The sequence below is a fragment of the Silurus aristotelis genome, assembly GCF_946808225.1.
Source record: "Silurus aristotelis genome assembly, chromosome: 6".
Taxonomy (NCBI): Eukaryota; Metazoa; Chordata; class Actinopteri; order Siluriformes; family Siluridae; genus Silurus; species Silurus aristotelis.
The window spans coordinates 15,760,982-15,778,950 of NC_139579.1; the positions used below are offsets into that span (position 1 = coordinate 15,760,982).

Sequence of the window (17,969 nt, forward strand, 5' to 3'; positions counted from 1 at the left end):
ACAAAACATGACTAGACAAAGACTTCAGAACATCATGCCTGCGTTTCCTAAGGCAACTGATGCAGTGTAATGCCTATAAAAATGGGTGTAATTATAATGCAGTGTATATACCATTACATACTGGTATAATTTTCTCAAATCAGTAATTACATAGTAAAAGCTGGGAGTTTGAATAAGAGGTTGGTAAGGAAATTTTGGAATTGCTTGATAGGTGCTCTCACCTTCCACTTGTTATTATTTATAGCATTTGGCAGATGTCCTTATTCAGAGAAACTTTTATCTTACAATTATCTCATACTAAACAGTTTAGGGTTAAGGGCCTTACTCAAGGGCTTAGAATTACAACTTGTTGAGGCTGGGATTTGACCTTCTGTTTAGAACATCTAAACAACTTGCCTACCATTACCACTTTTTTATTTCTTTTATTATTTATTTTTTAAGAATACCTGCACCCCCTCATTTAAGCTCTTACCCAGAACAAGTCAAGTCAAGTTTATTTCTATAGCGCTTTTCACAAAGGACATTGTCTCAAAGCAGCTTTACGAATTTAACAGTTAAGGTGAACAATGTGTATTAATCCCTGATAAGCAAACCATGGCAACTGCGGCAAGGAAAAACTCCCTTAGATGTTATGAGGAAGAAACCTTGAGAGGAACCAGATTTAAAAAGGGGGAACCCATCCTCATTTGGGTGACATAAAGAGTGTGTTTATAGTCTTTAAAATAGAACAACCAATTATCATCAAAGTGCAAAGAAAGATTATGCAGATACAGTTCAAGAGCTGCAGTTAAGGTTTTTATCAAATTTCATAGTTTAGAAAATGTATGATTTCTCAAAAAAGTTGTTTATGATGGTCATGGTTGCTGGTGAAAGATGGTCTGTTTTGTTTCATATCTGGGATTTTAAAGCGTATAGAGTTTACAAAGAATGGTCCAAAAAACAAACAAAAGAAAATTGTCACAGTTTTGTATGTGAAAAGACTTAAATTGACTCATATAATCACTCATTCCCACAGTGTTGAGCAGAAAAGCATGCGACTGTGCCCAGAACATAAAATTTTACAATGGATGCCATACAACAGCAGAAGACCACATTGAGTATCACTACTTTTTTAACAAGAATATGAGGCTACCATGGGCACTGGCTCGTCAAACCTCTGCAATCAAAGACTATAATTCAACTGTTTTTCTGTTTTCAGCTGTCAATTTTAGGTTGGGGCATGGGGAGGAGAGAATGTTTTCTAAAATACTATCAATAAAAGTATAAATAAGTGCTTTGTATAAAATGTGCAGGCAGGATTCCATCTTGACTTATCTTGCAACAAAAAACAAGTTCAGCAAATACCAGGCGGTTTTTACGTTCCTGAAATATGAAGCTCATGAGACAAGCAAAGGTCACGTACATCATTAGAGTCTAAGAGGAGTGAAATCTGTCTCTTTGTCAGTATGTATATAATAATAAGATCTTCATAAAATACCAGAACAAGTATCACACTAACTCAGCTTAGCCAGTTAAAACGGTATAAACTTTACATTTTAAGAACCTGAGTTGTAGATTAGTGATTAAGATGTTCTGATCAAAAGGTCATGAGTTCAATTCCCAGCACAATTAATCTTCTGCTGCTGGGTTCTGGCCCCTTGAGGTAGGCCCTGAACCCTCAATTGCTCAGCTGTATAAATAAGTTAATTGTAAGTTGCTTTGGATATGGGTGTCTTTTTTATATATATATATATATATATATATATATATATATATATATATATATATATATATATATATATAATATATATAATTAGTTCATGTGATACAGTACAACCACTGAAAACAGTATCAGGTGTTATCCAGATTTAGACACAGATGTAATTTTTATTTTTTGGAACTTTTTTTTGACATAAAGTTTTTGGTCATGTTAAAAATGTTTTTTTTTTTAGAGGATGGAACTGGATTGGGTTGAGAGCAGATGCGCTATTTGCAAGTGTAAATACTGTAGGACGGGGAGTTCAGGACATTAAATGAAAGTGTAGGAGGTCAAGTTGTGGAATAATTTATTAGGTACAGTAACATTTTGTTAGGTTATGCTTTATTAAGTAACAGTTGAAAATACAAATGTGACTGTCTCATGGGCTGTGATTGCATATTTTAAAAACCGATTATTTGGTATAATACCAAAGCACTCTTGAATGCTAAGTTCTCATGGCTATAAATAATTTAGCATTTTCATGGTAACCGCTCATTCATCGTGGCATGTATGGTGGAAACATAAACCTTATAAAGATTTATGGAATTTTTCAAAATCTTTTATTTTTATGTGAGAATTCATTAGCATTGACCATTTTTGGAAATATTTCCAATCTCACTGTCTTGTAATAAGTCAAGTAGTTCCTTTATGCTTTGCGACATGGGAAAACCTTGAAGATGGAAAGCTCTGTAGTTTCTCAGTAACTTGAGAAGCTGCATATTTTTGTCATATTAACTTCACATGAAAGAAAAAAAGAGAAGTTGGTATGGGAACAACAGCATAACTAATAGCAGGAACTAAATAGTTCCATTGACGTTCCATAACATTAAATGTAACTATAATTGCATAAAAAGTATGTCATGTTGTTTTGAAGTAATATATTGTTGTGTTGGCAAATCCCTGTTACATTCTTGAAGTCTAAAATACAAAAGCGTTTTTTCTGTTATTGGAAGAGAATCAGCTTTCGGGTGGTAATGACATTATACCACTCTGCTGTAGTTCATTATTATTATTTATTTTTCTTTTTTCATTCTTTATTATCTTACATGATAAATGCTTTCCAAGCAAGAACAATGTCTCAACAATAGGCAATATAAGTGGCACGACTTCGATAAACATGAAGCATAAAAGAAAATCACATGGCAAAGAAAACTAAAGAAACTGCTCTAAAACAGTGATTAGTATTAGTTAATCATTTACTGCCTGACTGTCGTTAATAATTTACAGCTCGACTTGTTATATATTTCATTGATATTTGTAACTGTAGTATGATGACCCATTAGTATGATTTTGTTGTTACTGGGCAACATCAATGGTTTTCTTCTCACAGGCATTTGAAACAGTCGGTGGTGGTGTGCGGTGTTTTCTTTGCTGCTCATCATCGTTAATCTTCTTGTAAGTCGTTCTGTGTAATAAACAGGTGAAGATGGGGCCCTGTTTTTAAAACATCCTAATCGCTGGCTGCCATGTACGGTATCACAGTGTTTTAGCAATAATGCAGGTGTCTCACACCTGTAATGGAGAATTGCCTTGTTTTCAGAGCTGGCTTTAGGAATTTCGAAACTCAAAAGACTGCATTGAAAGTGACATTTTGTAAGCACCTCCCTGCATAAACTATGACAGGGAACCAGTTGCCAAAAATAACTTTTCATCTGTATTCGTTGGCTGTTTGATCTTCGGGTGTAAATTTTGTGATTCAGCTCAGAAAACTGTTCGAGTCAGTGCGAAATGAATTCGGCCGGTGGAAAACAAAAGGGAACGAGCGCATATTTGCAAGAAATTACAAACTAGACGTGGGTCTTATCACTGGATGCAATAGAAGACAAAATGATATACATTTAGACAGATTCTGGAAAAGATGAGTTAAATTGAGGTTCACAGCTTTGAAAACATAACCCTGATCTACCCTAAGATTTGGCAGTTCATTCAGGCTTTCACCATTCACCATTCAGGCTTCCAGTGAGCCACAGAGAGGAAGGAATACAGTACATTTTATTAGGGCTGCAGTAGGGGTGTATCGGTACACGTATTCGTACCAAAGTAACTCGGCACAGGGCTTACAGGTCATTACACGTGCACCGATTGCAATCCTTTTTACAGTGCGTGCAGAACATAATTAAAATCTGAGTTTTCCCGCGTTCCCGCGGGAACATATTAAGTGGTGGACTATTAAACATAAAATATACACATTTTGAAAAAGGGTTTAAAAAATAAACTAGAGATGGCACGTGCATGAACACGCTAACGAATCCACATCGCTAACGTTAGCCCTTAGCCATTTCGTGAATTCTTTAGCGTTTTATGTCCAGCAAGGACAAAATCCTTACAATTCCTAATATCAAGGAAGTAAATGAATAAAGGATGAAAGGAATGAAGACATTTGTTAAAGTATGCTAAAATAACTAGAACAGTTAAGTAGATCATATTTTCAGCAAATTATATATTAAATGTAAAACACACATACACACACTTGCATACACATCTGTATTACCCAAATATGGTCTTTAAAATGTAAACTATTTCATACAATTTAATTTTATTATCTTTTTATTTTATTAAATCAGTACATTTGTGCAATTTTTTTTATTTTATTATTTTTTTTATTATTAATATTATAATTTTTTGTGTGTGTGTGCCGTCACAACCCCTAGGCTGCAGCTATCGATTATTTTAGCAATCGAGTATTCTACCGATTATTCCATCGATTAATCTGGTAATCGGATAAGAAGCACATTTTCTTTATTAAAGTGCAATTCTAAATATGTAAGAAATAAGACCGATCTCTTAAAATGAACAAGCAATTTGTTTCCTTTTTAGAATTTTTTTTTATTCTTGCATAAAATATCTGTGAAAACTAAACCTATTCAGTGCATTGTATTGCCATATTACAACAAAATGCAAATATAAATTAAACAAATTATAATAATAAAAATTAATAATAAAAAAAAATGTAAAAATAAATTTCAAATGATGTTAAAAAATAGTAAATGCACGGTACTGTGTTTTTTTATTTACATTTTTTATGTTGTAGTTTGAAATGGTCCCAAACTTATTGAAAACTTTGTCATTTTCTTTGGTTTTCTCCCTGTTTCTCCAATTTTCAATCTCTCATTCTGTGTTTACCTGTCCAGAGCGGTCCAGGGTTTAGCGGGGGGTATGTCAGTAACAATGGTCCGTAGGGAAACACAGTTTGCCCCGTTGCATTTTTGTATTCGAGTTACACAAGCAATTGTTTAAGCCCAAAATGTTATGTTATCGTAATGTTTTGTGTATAATACTACCAATTAAAAGTAATTCATTGCGAAAGGTCTGATTGTATATTGCAATCTTGTGTGCATACTGCATGTCAAATGTGTTCATGGAATCCTTCTTTAATTCTTAAGTCTTTAATTAGTAATGTCAGAAATGTGTAAGAAATCAATAAAAAAATCATATTGCTACTGTTAATCATGTTAACTTAGGATAATGTAAGCAGATATATTAATGTGGCTGAAAACTCTCTCAAACATTTCTGTTTAGTTTGTGCCATTAGTCATTAAGAAGAGGGTGGGTAAAGACACATCAGGAGTGACATTAAACCAGAGGTTATATTCTGTATTGTGGGACACTCCCAAAACAAAACATTTACATCATGGCTCCACCCATAATTATTACGTTTTTATTAAGCTGGATTTGTATTACACTGACACCAACAGTATCGCTTCAACTCCTGCATTTATTTATTTATTTTAGTTCTTCAATATCCACTGGTTCCAGTCTGTATTTAAATAAGGCTTTATCACAGATGAACAGTAACTGACGTAATCAGCTAAGGGCATGGAGCTTATAAACTGACACAGTTTCTATGTTCACTAATTGTGGTTCTTGTGCTTCCACCAACATAGCCCCAAGATGCGAATCTTTGCAGCTGACATGAATTTTAAAAATAAAACAAAACTGAAAATGATTAGGTAATTCAGGGTTTCTTAGATTACACCAGTAGTAACTCCAACTACTTATCTATTTAATGAGGCTTTCATTGTCCTGTTTGACAAAAGATAAGGTTGTACAAATGTTAGCTTTTTGCATATATGCCTACAATAAACTATACGTATTCACCATATGCTGTTAATTTATGTGTTTATAGTGAACAATCCCATTCCATCCAACCTAAAGTCTGAAGCTAAGAAGGCTGCCAAAATCCTTCGGGAATTCACTGAGATTTCCAACAGGCAAGGTCCTGACAAGCTTATTCCAGGTAAACAATATTTATTTTTATTCTTGATTTAAATTATCATTAAACATTGGTTCTTGTTTTTATGCTACAATCTATGGGTTGAGGAGGGGTCACCAAACTTGAGGGTGATTATATGGTGCACTAAAGTCTTGCAAACCAAGCAAGTATGTGTCTTGTCTTGTGTTGTCTGTCTGTCTGTACTGTTTGCACTAGGTTGCACTCGATGCACTTTATGTAGCTTGTGTTGTGTTGTAGCTTTATGTTATTGTTTAGTGTAGCACCAGGGTTCCGGAGGAACGTTGTCTCGTTTTTACTGTGTACTGTGTACTACTGTGTATAGTAGAAATGACAATAAAAGCCTCTTGACTTAAAGTAGGAGTAGCTTTTATTAGAGGCCAATAGTAGGTAATTTACCACTTTAAACTGTCTGAGTATTGTAAATATTCTGATTGAATCCTGAAAGTGAGGTTTCATTAATGTGATTTCTTCAAATATCACATCTATTATAAAAGAGACCTGGTCACCTTGGATCATTTAAAAGATGTGTGGGCAAATGGTCAAGTACAAGTTGAGCATTTTGAAGAGTGTTACCTGTTTGGACTATAGAAAAACTATAAAGATGTTTTCATAATCACTTGTACTTGTCAAATTGTGTAAAGTTAATAATCTGATGTGTGCTTAATTAATTACAATGTTTGAAATCCGTCTTACTGTCTTCACATACCTTTGATCTTGACCTTCAATATCATTTTAGTTTTATATTTTCTCATATTTACATGTCTATGTCTAGCTTATCTAGTTTGAGGGAACTGTGTGAGAAATTGGTGTGTATTTTCTAGATATTTGTAGTAGCTGTGAAGTTCATAGACATTTCTAATAAGCTGCAGTTTTTAATGGATTGACCTTGCTTTTCTTTTTTTTTTTCTTTCTGTTCAATTAAGCCCATGTGATTGCCAAAGCCCATGGCCTGGCAATCTTATCAGTCATCAAAGCCGGATTCATGATCACTGCTCGTGGGGGAAGTGGGGTAGTAATTGCTCGTCTTGCTGATGGCAGTAAGTTGAATTTGTTTTTAAACACCTTATTAGTAAAGTTTGATGTGTATAGGTCAACAAGTCTCAGAGAAATTTCTATGTCATTGGAAATGACACTCAAAAAGCAGAAGCATGACAATAAATTAGGGAATTGTTACCATTATAAATTATAAAATAATTAAACAAAAGCAAATGTTAAAAAATACACTACCTCACATCCATTGTGTCCAAATAGGATCATATATAAGATCAGAGTATTTAAAACAATCTTTTCAGTACTTTTGGGAACCATATTTTCTTAGTTTAAAAACAACAACAAACAACTACTGCTGATTAGATTCATATATTATTCATTCATTCATTCATCTTCTCCCGCTTATCCGTAATTCGGGTCGCGGGGGCAGCAGTCTAAGCAGGCCCCCGCCTTCGACTGCTGCCCAATCCTCACAGCACCGTCCCTTACGGTCCCTCCTGCAGGTGGTGAGCCCACGGGAAGGCGGCCCCACGTCACTCCGACGTCACGGACCTTGATATTTCCCTCGCAAGGGACCCCCGGAGCATAGAGGGTTAAGGGCCTTGCTCAAGGGCCCAAGAGTGGCAGCCTGGCGATACCGGGGCTTGAACCCCAGTACTTCCGATCGGCAACCCAGCGCCTTAACCGCTGGAGCCACCACTCCCCCAGATTAATATATTAAATGAATCTAACCCATGGTTTAAAGAGTGGGATCAGAAATTCTATTTTCAACATTTTTCCACCTAACTATTTATTTATTTATTTATTTATTTATTTATTTATTTATTTATTTGACAGGGACAGTGTACATTAATTAACATTACTGTAAATGCACCAGAATTAGCCAAACTGATAACCTCATCTTCTTTATCACTGATTATGTGAATGTTTTATTACTGATAAAAAGTTTAGCAAATATTAAGAAAATACATCAGATTAATGAAAATCAAAAGAATAAAGGCAACTTATTAAAACATGATTTTTTTCCTGTTTGTGTGATGAAGGATGGTCAGCTCCCACAGCGATTGGCATTGCTGGTCTCGGTGGAGGGTTTGAGATTGGGTTGGAGGTAGGTTTCTGATTAAATTATAAATAAATCAAATTAATTTCTGTCCAGTTTCTTTAAGGCATTGAAAGAGAACCATGTCCTAAACCAGAGAATATTTTATTAACAAGAGTAATGACTGTTCTTTTATTCAGTGATCACTGCAGGTTTGGCAATATAGGGTTTAGTTCTGGCATCATATGCTTATTCCCTAGGCATATACAGTGAGGAAAATAAGTATTTGAACACCCTGCTATTTTGCAAGTTCTCCCACTTAGAAACCATGGAGGGGTCTGAAATTGTCATCGTAGGTGCATGTCCACTGTGAGAGACATAATCTAAAAAAAAAAAATCCAGAAATTACAATGTATGTTTTTTAAACTATTTATTTGTATGATACAGCTGCAAATAAGTATTTGAACACCTGTCTATCAGCTAGAATTCTGACCCTCAAAGACCTGTTAGTCTGCCTTTAAAATGTCCACCTCCACTACATTTATTATCCTAAATTACATGCACCTGTTTGAGGTCGTTAGATGCATAAAGACACCTGTCCACCCCATACAATTAGTAAGAATTCAACTACTAACATGGCCAAGACCAAAGAGCTGTCCAAAGACACTAGAGACAAAATTGTACACCTCCACAAGGCTGGAAAGGGCTACAGGGAAATTGCCAAGCAGCTTGGTGAAAAAAGGTCCACTGTTGGAGCAATCATTAGAAAATGGAAGAAGCTGAACATGACTGTCAATCTCCCTCGGACTGGGGCTCCATGCAAGATCTCACCTCGTGGGGTCTCAATGATCCTAAAGAAGGTGAGAAATAAGCCCAGAACTACACGGGAGGAGCTGGTCAATGACCTGAAAAGAGCTGGGACCACCGTTTCCAAGGTTACTGTTGGTAATACACTAAGACGTCATGGTTTGAAATCATGCATGGCACGGAAGGTTCCCCTGCTTAAACCAGCACATGTCCAGGCACGTCTTAAGTTTGCCAATGACCATTTGGATGATCCAGAGGAGTCATGGGAGAAAGTCATGTGGTCAGATGAGACCAAAATAGAACTTTTGGGTCATAATTCCACTAAACGTGTTTGGAGGAAGAAGAATGATGAGTACCATCCCAAAAACACCATCCCTACTTTGAAGCATGGGGGTGGAAGCATCATGCTTCGGGGATGTTTTTCTGCACATGGGACAGGGTGACTGCACTGTATCAAGGAGAGGATGATCGGGCCATGTATTGCGAGATTTTGGGGAACAACCTCCTTCCCTCAGTTAAAACATTGAAGATGGGTCGAGGCTGGGTCTTCCAACATGACAATGACCCGAAGCACACAGCCAGGATAACCAAGGAGTGGCTCTGTAAGAAGCATATCAAGGTTCTGCCGTGGCCTAGCCAGTCTCCAGACCTAAACCCAATAGAGAATCTTTGGAGGGAGCTCAAACTCCGTGTTTCTCAGCGACAGGCCAGAAACCTGACTGATCTAGAGAAGATCTGTGTGGAGGAGTGGGCCAAAATCCCTCCTGCAGTGTGTGCAAACCTGGTGAAAAACTACAGGAAACGTTTGACCTCTGTAATTGCAAACAAAGGCTACTGTACCAAATATTAACATTGACTTTCTCAGGTGTTCAAATACTTATTTGCAGCTGTATCATACAAATAAATAGTAAAAAAAATCATACATTGTGATTTCTGGATTTTTTTTTTTTTAGATTATGTCTCTCACAGTGGACATGCACCTACGATGACAATTTCAGACCCCTCCATGATTTCTAAGTGGGAGAACTTGCAAAATAGCAGGGTGTTCAAATACTTATTTTCATCACTGTAATTGGAAAGATTTAAGCATGTTGCCCATGCTTTCTTCACTCAACTACTGTATAAGGACATTTGTCTGCTCATATTTATGTCCTGTTAGATATTTGTGAAATACTGTAAGACTGCTAACTGAACTTTACTTTAACATTTATATACTGTAAAGAAAATTCTAGATTAATGTGGTTAATGTTCTTAAGGTGCTATAATGGATTTCCCTGTGTTGGTTTCGTATGAATATATTTTCTTACATTTGGTTTACAGCTATCAGCAGTTAAAGTAATTGCAGTTTGTATTTCCTTAAAAGGGTTTTGTACACTTTTACACTCTTGTTTTAAAAAGAAAAAAAAGAGGTTTGGTTATCGGTAGACTTTAAAGACTGTTTGTATTAGGATTTCACATAAGTTTTATACATACTGGCATTGGTGCACTTTAAATAGAGAGCTATTTGCAGTTCATGATCTGGCTTCATCATTTTTCAGGATAGAGGCCGGATCCTTCTATCTTTGGCCTATGCAATCATCCACATTTTGCTCCTGCAAAGGTCACTTGGTCATTTGTCAGGACCAGGAAGAGAAATTCGGGCTCTGTTTTATAGCCTACAGTTTCACCATTGGATGACTCCTTTTGGATTCAGTAGTTGTGTGCATCACATTGTTGATTAATTTTGCACAGTGGTTGCTTTCAGGTAACAGGTGTAGTGCACAAAGACATTTACATTTATGGCATTTCACAGGTGCCCCTCATCCAGAGACTTACAATTGCCTCATTTATTCTACTGAGCAACAGCGGGTTAAGGTCCTTGCTCCAAGGCCCAGCAATAGCAGCCTTATGGTGCTGGGATTTAAACTCATGGTCTTCCACACAAAAATGTATGCATAACCTTAATTAAATAAGGTGAGGGAAAATAGAGAATGAAGAAACTTGGTAGTAGCCAAAACTGGGAAAGGAAAGCTTTTCCAACAAGTGCTGGAAAAAATAAATGACTGTGCACATTCTTCTTCTTCTTCTTCTTCTTCTTCTTCTTCTTCTTCTTCTTCTTCTTCTTCTTCTTCTTCTTCTTCTTCTTCTTCTTCTTCTTCTTCTTCTTCTTCTTCTTCTTCTTCTTATTATTATTATTATTATTATTATTATAGCTGGATTGTGCTTATTATTGTTTTTATCCTTAGGCATCTGATTTTGTCATCATCCTTAATCAGCAACGAGCTGTGGAAGCTTTCAGCAAAGGGGGAAACCTTACATTTGGAGGGAACTGCACTGTGGCTGTTGGTCCACTTGGCAGGTAAAAGCCAAATATATTTAGCATGTTGACAGCATCTGAGTGATAGAAATAGAATGTAATCAATTCTTGTAAGATTTCAATAGAAAGATTCTAACGTATGTAAAGCAGGTGCCTAAATAAATGTTCTGAGGTGGTTTATTCAGATTTATTCGTATATTGCGGATTTTTTTTCCTTTCAGCATTTGATTCACTAAAGATCTTGAGTCTGCTGTTTTGCCATTCCAATTTCCATTGACAACCCCAATTACAGAAAAGTTGGGACACTGTAAAATGTAAATAAATATGGAATTTTATTTGCAAATCTCATACACCCATATTTTATACACAATAAAACATAGAAACACGAGTAACTGAATTACAAAAATGAATCGATTGAATTTCATTCTTTGTTTAGTCCATTTAACTAAAAAAGGAGCACTGTGTTTCCCACGGACAATTATTACTGATGCACCGCCCACTAAACTCCGTCTCCTTTCATCAATGCTATACTGTATATACAGGTTTTAGAGCAACAAATGTTTCGATCCAGAAAACGTATTTCCAGGGAAGGCTTTGCATATTTGACTAAGCATGTATTATAATATCATGACATCCTAGTAGAAAAGTCCGGGTGCTGAACTGGTCTGCCTGCTTCAACAATTTTAAAACATTTGGCGCATCATGAAACGAAAATCACAGCAAAGAATCCTGTATTAGACACATAAACAACAACATTCCTCTCCCAAACCTTTCACAATTGGTCTTATCAGTTCTCAGATGTATAGGGACAGAAGACGTGATGCTACACAGTGGAAAATGTGGCCCTGTTCCAACATTTTTGAGACCTGTTGCAATTGAAAATCACCTTATTTTTTCCTTTAAATCGAATATATTTGTACTTTTATATAAAACTTAAAATTTTTCTTTTGTTTTACTGTGAATGGGATATGTATTTATGAGATTTAGAAATCATTGAATTTTGATTTTGTTCACATTTTATACAGTGTCCCTACTGTTTTTTTTAAATGAGGTTGTAGAATAAAATAGATATTGGGCTACTGTGGGTTTAACAGTGAGACTAACCCTTTTGTAATTTCACGGGTGCAATTGAACTGTGGTTATTAAAAACTAACAAAAACAAAAAAAACTTTTTTGGAATTGGAGTTGAACATTTACTTCATTTGGAATGTGCAGTTATCCCGAATGACTTACAATTATCTTATTTATACAATATAACAGTTAAGGGTTAAGGGTCTTGCTCATGGACTTGAACTCACACCTTACTTATAAACATGTATGTGATAGTAAAAGCAATGATTGTTAAAGTACAATATATTTAGAGAGTCAGTTGGATGAGGCCAACTATAAGATACAGAGAAAATGATCACTTAAAAAAATTATTATAAATAAACAATATATGTCAAATTAACAATAAAGAATTTTAAGAGATAAAAGTCAAGAAAGAAGACTAGTTAACAATGTACTGTACTTGGATAACAATGAATTCTAAGTTTATTTTAAAGGTAAAAATAATAATATACATTTTTTAATTGTATTAGGGCATAATAAAAATCATCTGGTCTTTATCAGGTCCTAAGATTTAGTAAATACAGCCTTGGATGAACAACACCACTAGACATATTGACATACCCTCTTATTTATTATTATTATTTTTATTATTATTATTTTTTTTTAAATAAAAATATTAACCCCAAATGGAGATGTGTGAAAAACTAAGTATAGTACATTGACCCTTATGATTCAAGCACTCATATGCAAAACCACCTTTAGCAGCAGTAACTTAATTATTTTCTTTATGACTCTTGGTCTGTGTGGTGTTAGTTTTTTCATATTTTTGGATTGTGAATGATTTATTACTATAAATGCAACAAGTAGATGGTACAATCTAGTACAATGGTTTTCCTGTAACTGAATCTTGTTGACTGATGAATAGCATTACCTACCGCCTACATATGAAAACTTTGGCTAATCTATGGGACTTCCCTGCAACAGGCATTTTTCTTTAGCAACACGTTTGCATTGTAGCATATTTTGATCAACCTCCAGGTTATTGTAACAGTGAGTAGGGACTGAATGTCGAATGAGATGTTCAAAAAGCACAAATTAATCGTATGATTTAAAAAGGTCATGAGTGAAGTATATAAACTAGTTTTTGCAACCAGTTAAATAATTTGTAAATTCACAAATCCAGTCATAATTATAATGGGCACATATAGACTTCATGTATCATGTAGGAGGCATATTTATACTTGCACTTATGTCTATACTATTTGTAATTTGTACTATTTGACATAAATATTATTTTTGGCTATGTTGCGTTGATTTTCGATTAAATGCCTCATGAGACAAATTCCTATCAATGTACAGTGAGTCATGCTTTAAGCAAGCATGAGCAAGCACAGCAGGTACAATCATTTACTTTTTAGTTAGAATTACATATAGTGAGAGGTAGCATTTTACATAAAAAAAACCTGTAGTTTAATTCAATTCTTTATTAAATCCAGAGTTTGTCTGTGCATGGAAAATTTAGATTTTTTTTGTTCTTTAAAATGATGTAAATGAAACCATGCTTTTTATGTAGCTATTGTTTTCTAGTATTATTGTTGCTATTTGAAATATAAATGAATGTAAAAGAAAATGTTCATAATAGTCTCAAACACTGAGCTGCAGTGGTCACAGCAAATCATTAGGTGAGAATAGTGTGTGTTTTTAATATGGTTCATGCAGTGCATGCATACAGACAAACCCATCTGACTAAACGTCTTTAACAGGAATTTAGAGGCGGACGTGGCATTCCGCAGCACGGCAGCCGTCTTCTCCTACTGCAAGTCACGTGGTCTCTATGCTGGAGTTTCCCTTGTTGGCTCCTACATAATGGAACGCAAAGAGACTAACAGAAAGTGTGTCCTGTTTATCTGTTACTATCAATAATTTGTGTTTATTTTACATTCTACTGTGCACTGTTTATGTTCCTTTGGCAAAATGGTCCCTTTTTCCGAAAGGTTCTATGGCCAAGATATTCGTGCATCTGCCATTCTCAATGGCGACGTGGAGCCACCTCCAGAAGCCTATGACCTGTATACTATTTTGGAGGCCTATACTGAAAAATACACTAATGATTGGCAGAGCAAGTATATGAATCCTAATAAGAAGGTCAGTGTTCTTGTCAAAACCATGTTTCCTGTTCAGGTTGTTTGGATGCTAAAAGTTAATCCTTAATTCTTAATCAATTATCTGAAATGCTTTGTGTTGTAGAATTCTACAAAAAAATCATTAAAGGTACAGTGCATATATAAAAAAAAAAAAAATAAAAAAAATAAAAAAAACCCTACTGTTAATATTCCAGGATAAAAAATATATATATATTTTTTTTTAAATTGAACCAGGATGAATCATGTTAACTTTAAATGTAGATTTTTATAGAACATACAGTATACATACCGCTTAGTGGTGCCTTTATTCTTACAGAGTATAGTCCCAAGTAGACCAGCACCCCCAGCCCAGAGATCAGCTTCCTCCTTCTCTTCAAGGGCTGAAGGTAAGAGCCTTAAACAGGAGTAAAACTACTAAAACCTCCATCACTTCTTTTGGCAGTAGTTTCTTTCTCAATGAATAAAGGCAACTTCTGGTTTAATCATTAGATCATGAAGCACTAAGTGATTTGTTTGTGATTTTAGCATTTTATTTTAATAGCTCTGATAATTTGAATCTTTCTCCATAGCTTCTTTTACAGAAACCAGGCCAACGCTGTATCCTAGTATTTCTAGCTGGGGGCCGGAAAGCTCAGGTAAGCTCAGAATATAATCTAATTTGCTAAAATTATTAAACTGTTCCTCAGCCCAGAAAATGATTCTACATAGTTAGAAAAACATAACCACTTTATGTTTTTACCAACAATGGCGATAATTCTTAACCTTAATTTTTCCTGACGTATTACTAATGTTTTTGTGTTTATATTATAAATAAAAGGCTATTTTGAGTGGTCTAAGATGATACTAAAATATTATAGATACTGAAAAAAAATGTAGGAAATCTCTTAATCTAATGAAAATAAATAAAATGTAATATTTGTGTATTAATTATACAGAAATTTCCGGACTATTAAGCGCACCCATATATAAGCCGCACATTTGAACATAAATAAGCCTACACAGCCTACAGAGTCTACACTGAAACTAATGAACTTTACACAGGCTTTAACGAAAGACAGTGTCTGTTACACTGTGTAACGGGTAAAATATGTTGTGGCTCCTTTAAGAGCAGAGCGGTATTTTGGGAATAGGCTGCCGCCGCATTTTCCGGTATTACTGCATGTGTGCAAGACCGAGGAATATGTCCTTATTATTTTCTGATGCTCATTTCTAAGTTTCTTTGACCAACTCATAACGCTGTTGCCAAGAAAAATAAAAAAGCATGAGTTTTGGAAACCTGTCTGTGCTTAAATGATTTCTGTTGCAACTGGAGTTAGCGAGCTCTCCCATGACCCTGACTCAACGCGTTACAACGGCTTGTATCTAAACAGTAGCCTACCAAGAAAGTCATTGTTCACTGTCTTCCTCCTTCCTTTCACAACTATTTCTCTCTCGTTTATCTTTTGGCATCGTCGTGCGTTTAAAAATCAACAGTGGTGGAAGTTTTTTTCTCCCGATGCCTTGCAGCTCAGAACACAGGTGAGGTGCGTTTTTTCGTTTGCGTTCGGAAATTTTATTGGTCTAATATTATGTCGCTCAGTTTTTTGGCTTGAAGTTTGCGAAACCGGGAAAAACCCAGAAAAAATCCATAAATTAGCCGCTTCGTTGTTTAAGCCGCGGGGTTTAAAACGTGGGAAAAAAGTAGCGGCTTATAGTCCGAAAAATGTGGTATATGATGAAAGATATCCTGCAGGAAAATTTAAATGTAGACAAGTTAGTGTCCGTGAATAGTGTGTAATTACTGATGCATTGTTTCAATGTTTTGGCCTTTATTTTTGTGTTCTTTAACTACATGGAATCGAAACTGGCAAAACTTAACAGATATTCCTTCTACCTAATCATACAAGACATCTGGCAAAGACTGCAGTGTCTCAGAAATGAAAGCTGGATGGTTGAATACTTTTGGATTTGAATACTAACAGCTTTATTATTGATGAGGAGCATTCCACAAATCTGTAAAAACACATAAATTCTATTGAAAAGCAGTAATTAAGCATTTCCTGAGTCATCCCTATCATGGTACAGTGAATGATTTGTGCTGGTTATATACATGCATTTGTTTTTAATAGGCTATAAAAGCCCTATGTTTACAGTTTTAATTACAGGATTAAATAAGAAAGCACATGTGAAGCAACCCTGTCTGAGCTAGTTTTTAAGAAACTCCACTCAACTAACTTCAGGATTAAAACTGAGGGGATGAGCCAGGCCCTGGCTGCTTTCCCATCTCTTCTCCATGCTGTTTGTCATGTCAGCAGTTGTCTGCATTCTTTCCCACAGCGAGATGACAGTATCATTAACGCAGGGGAAAATTACACAGATTGCCGGCCAATAGCTGATTGCTGTCTGTGAGTGAAGGGCTGAGACAGTGACAGCATGCTGCCACATTAACACCAATGTCACAATATTTAACTGCTGACATGTTGCCTAAATGGAAAGCAGACCTACTATAGAAAACAAGTGCATTATGCTTTGTAGTGTATTCTTACTGCTTTTATTATCTTGATAAGGTTGCAACCTTCATTTTAGGCTTTTGCTTTCTTGTCGCAGAACCAGTAATATTTTTTACAGAAATAGAACTGTGGAGCAATGTGTAAACAATATAAAACAAAATGAAACAATACTAGCAACGGTGTGGATGCATTGCCATGTAAAGGGTCCTATCACCTTCCAAAAAAAAACATACTGATCTGTGGATTAGATCCACTAATTTGAACCCATACATAAACGAATATGTGTATTGTACACATTTTGTATTTTATGGCATTTGGCAATGACCCTTATACAGATCGACTTTATATTTTTTTATACAAATGATCAGCAGTGTTACCTTGGCAATGCTGTGAATTGAATTTGCAACCTTCTGTTTAGAAGTCCAACATCTTGGCCACTGACCCAGAAGGAACATGGCCAGGAGCAGTGCCTGAAGCAATCCTAAAAGTCAAATTCCATGCAGATATTACATTATCTAAAACAGCTTGGGTTATATGTACAGTACAGACCAAAAGTTTGGACACACCTTCTCATTCAAAGAGTTTTCTTTATTTTCATGACTATGAAAATTGTAGATTCACACTGAAGGCATCAAGGGCTATTTGAGCAAGAAGAAGAGTGATGGGGTGCTGCGCCAGATGACCTGGCCTCCACAGTCACCGGACCCGAACCCAATCGAGATGGTTTAGGGGTGAGCTGGACCGCAGAGTGAAGGCAAAAGGGCCAACAAGTGCCAAGCATCTCTCTGGGAACTCCTTCAAGACTGTTGGAAGACCATTTCAGGTGACTACCTCTTGAAGCTCATCAAGAGAATGCCAAGAGTGTGCAAAGCAGTAATCAAAGCAAAAGGTGGCTACTTTGAAGAACCTAGAATATGACATTTTTCAGTTGTTTCACACTTTTTTGTTATGTATATAATTCCATATATAATTCCACATGTGTTAATTCATAGTTTTGATGCCTTCAGTGTGAATCTACAATTTTCATAGTCATGAAAATAAAGAAAACTCTTTGAATGAGAAGGTGTGTCCAAACTTTTGGTCTGTACTGTATATTTCTAGATATATTTAAAGACATTATCATAGCACCATACTGCATATAGTGTCATTTTATACAACATCTCACCACTTGGCTTATTAATG

General features: G+C 35.5%; 1 protein-coding gene and 1 long non-coding RNA gene across 4 annotated transcripts in view; both read left to right on the forward strand.

Moving 5' to 3' along the window:
* The window catches only part of LOC310727394, a 766,835-nt gene that overhangs the window by 137,798 nt on the left and 611,068 nt on the right, over positions 1–17,969 (forward strand). The gene's annotated exons all lie outside the window — the stretch shown is intronic.
* The window catches only part of sh3yl1 (SH3 and SYLF domain containing 1), a 39,780-nt gene that overhangs the window by 11,116 nt on the left and 10,695 nt on the right, over positions 1–17,969 (forward strand). For 2 of the 3 annotated variants that reach the window (XM_083543755.1, XM_083543756.1), the window contains exons 2-9: positions 5,865–5,975; positions 6,896–7,009; positions 8,006–8,070; positions 11,034–11,146; positions 13,918–14,046; positions 14,149–14,299; positions 14,615–14,684; positions 14,868–14,933. In XM_083543755.1, the coding sequence (XP_083399881.1) occupies positions 5,865–5,975; positions 6,896–7,009; positions 8,006–8,070; positions 11,034–11,146; positions 13,918–14,046; positions 14,149–14,299; positions 14,615–14,684; positions 14,868–14,933 (819 nt within the window). Of the gene's footprint in view, positions 1–5,864; positions 6,123–6,330; positions 7,010–8,005; positions 8,071–11,033; positions 11,147–13,917; positions 14,047–14,148; positions 14,300–14,614; positions 14,685–14,867; positions 14,934–17,969 lie in introns of those variants that run through there. The other variant, XM_083543757.1, reaches the window with a different exon arrangement.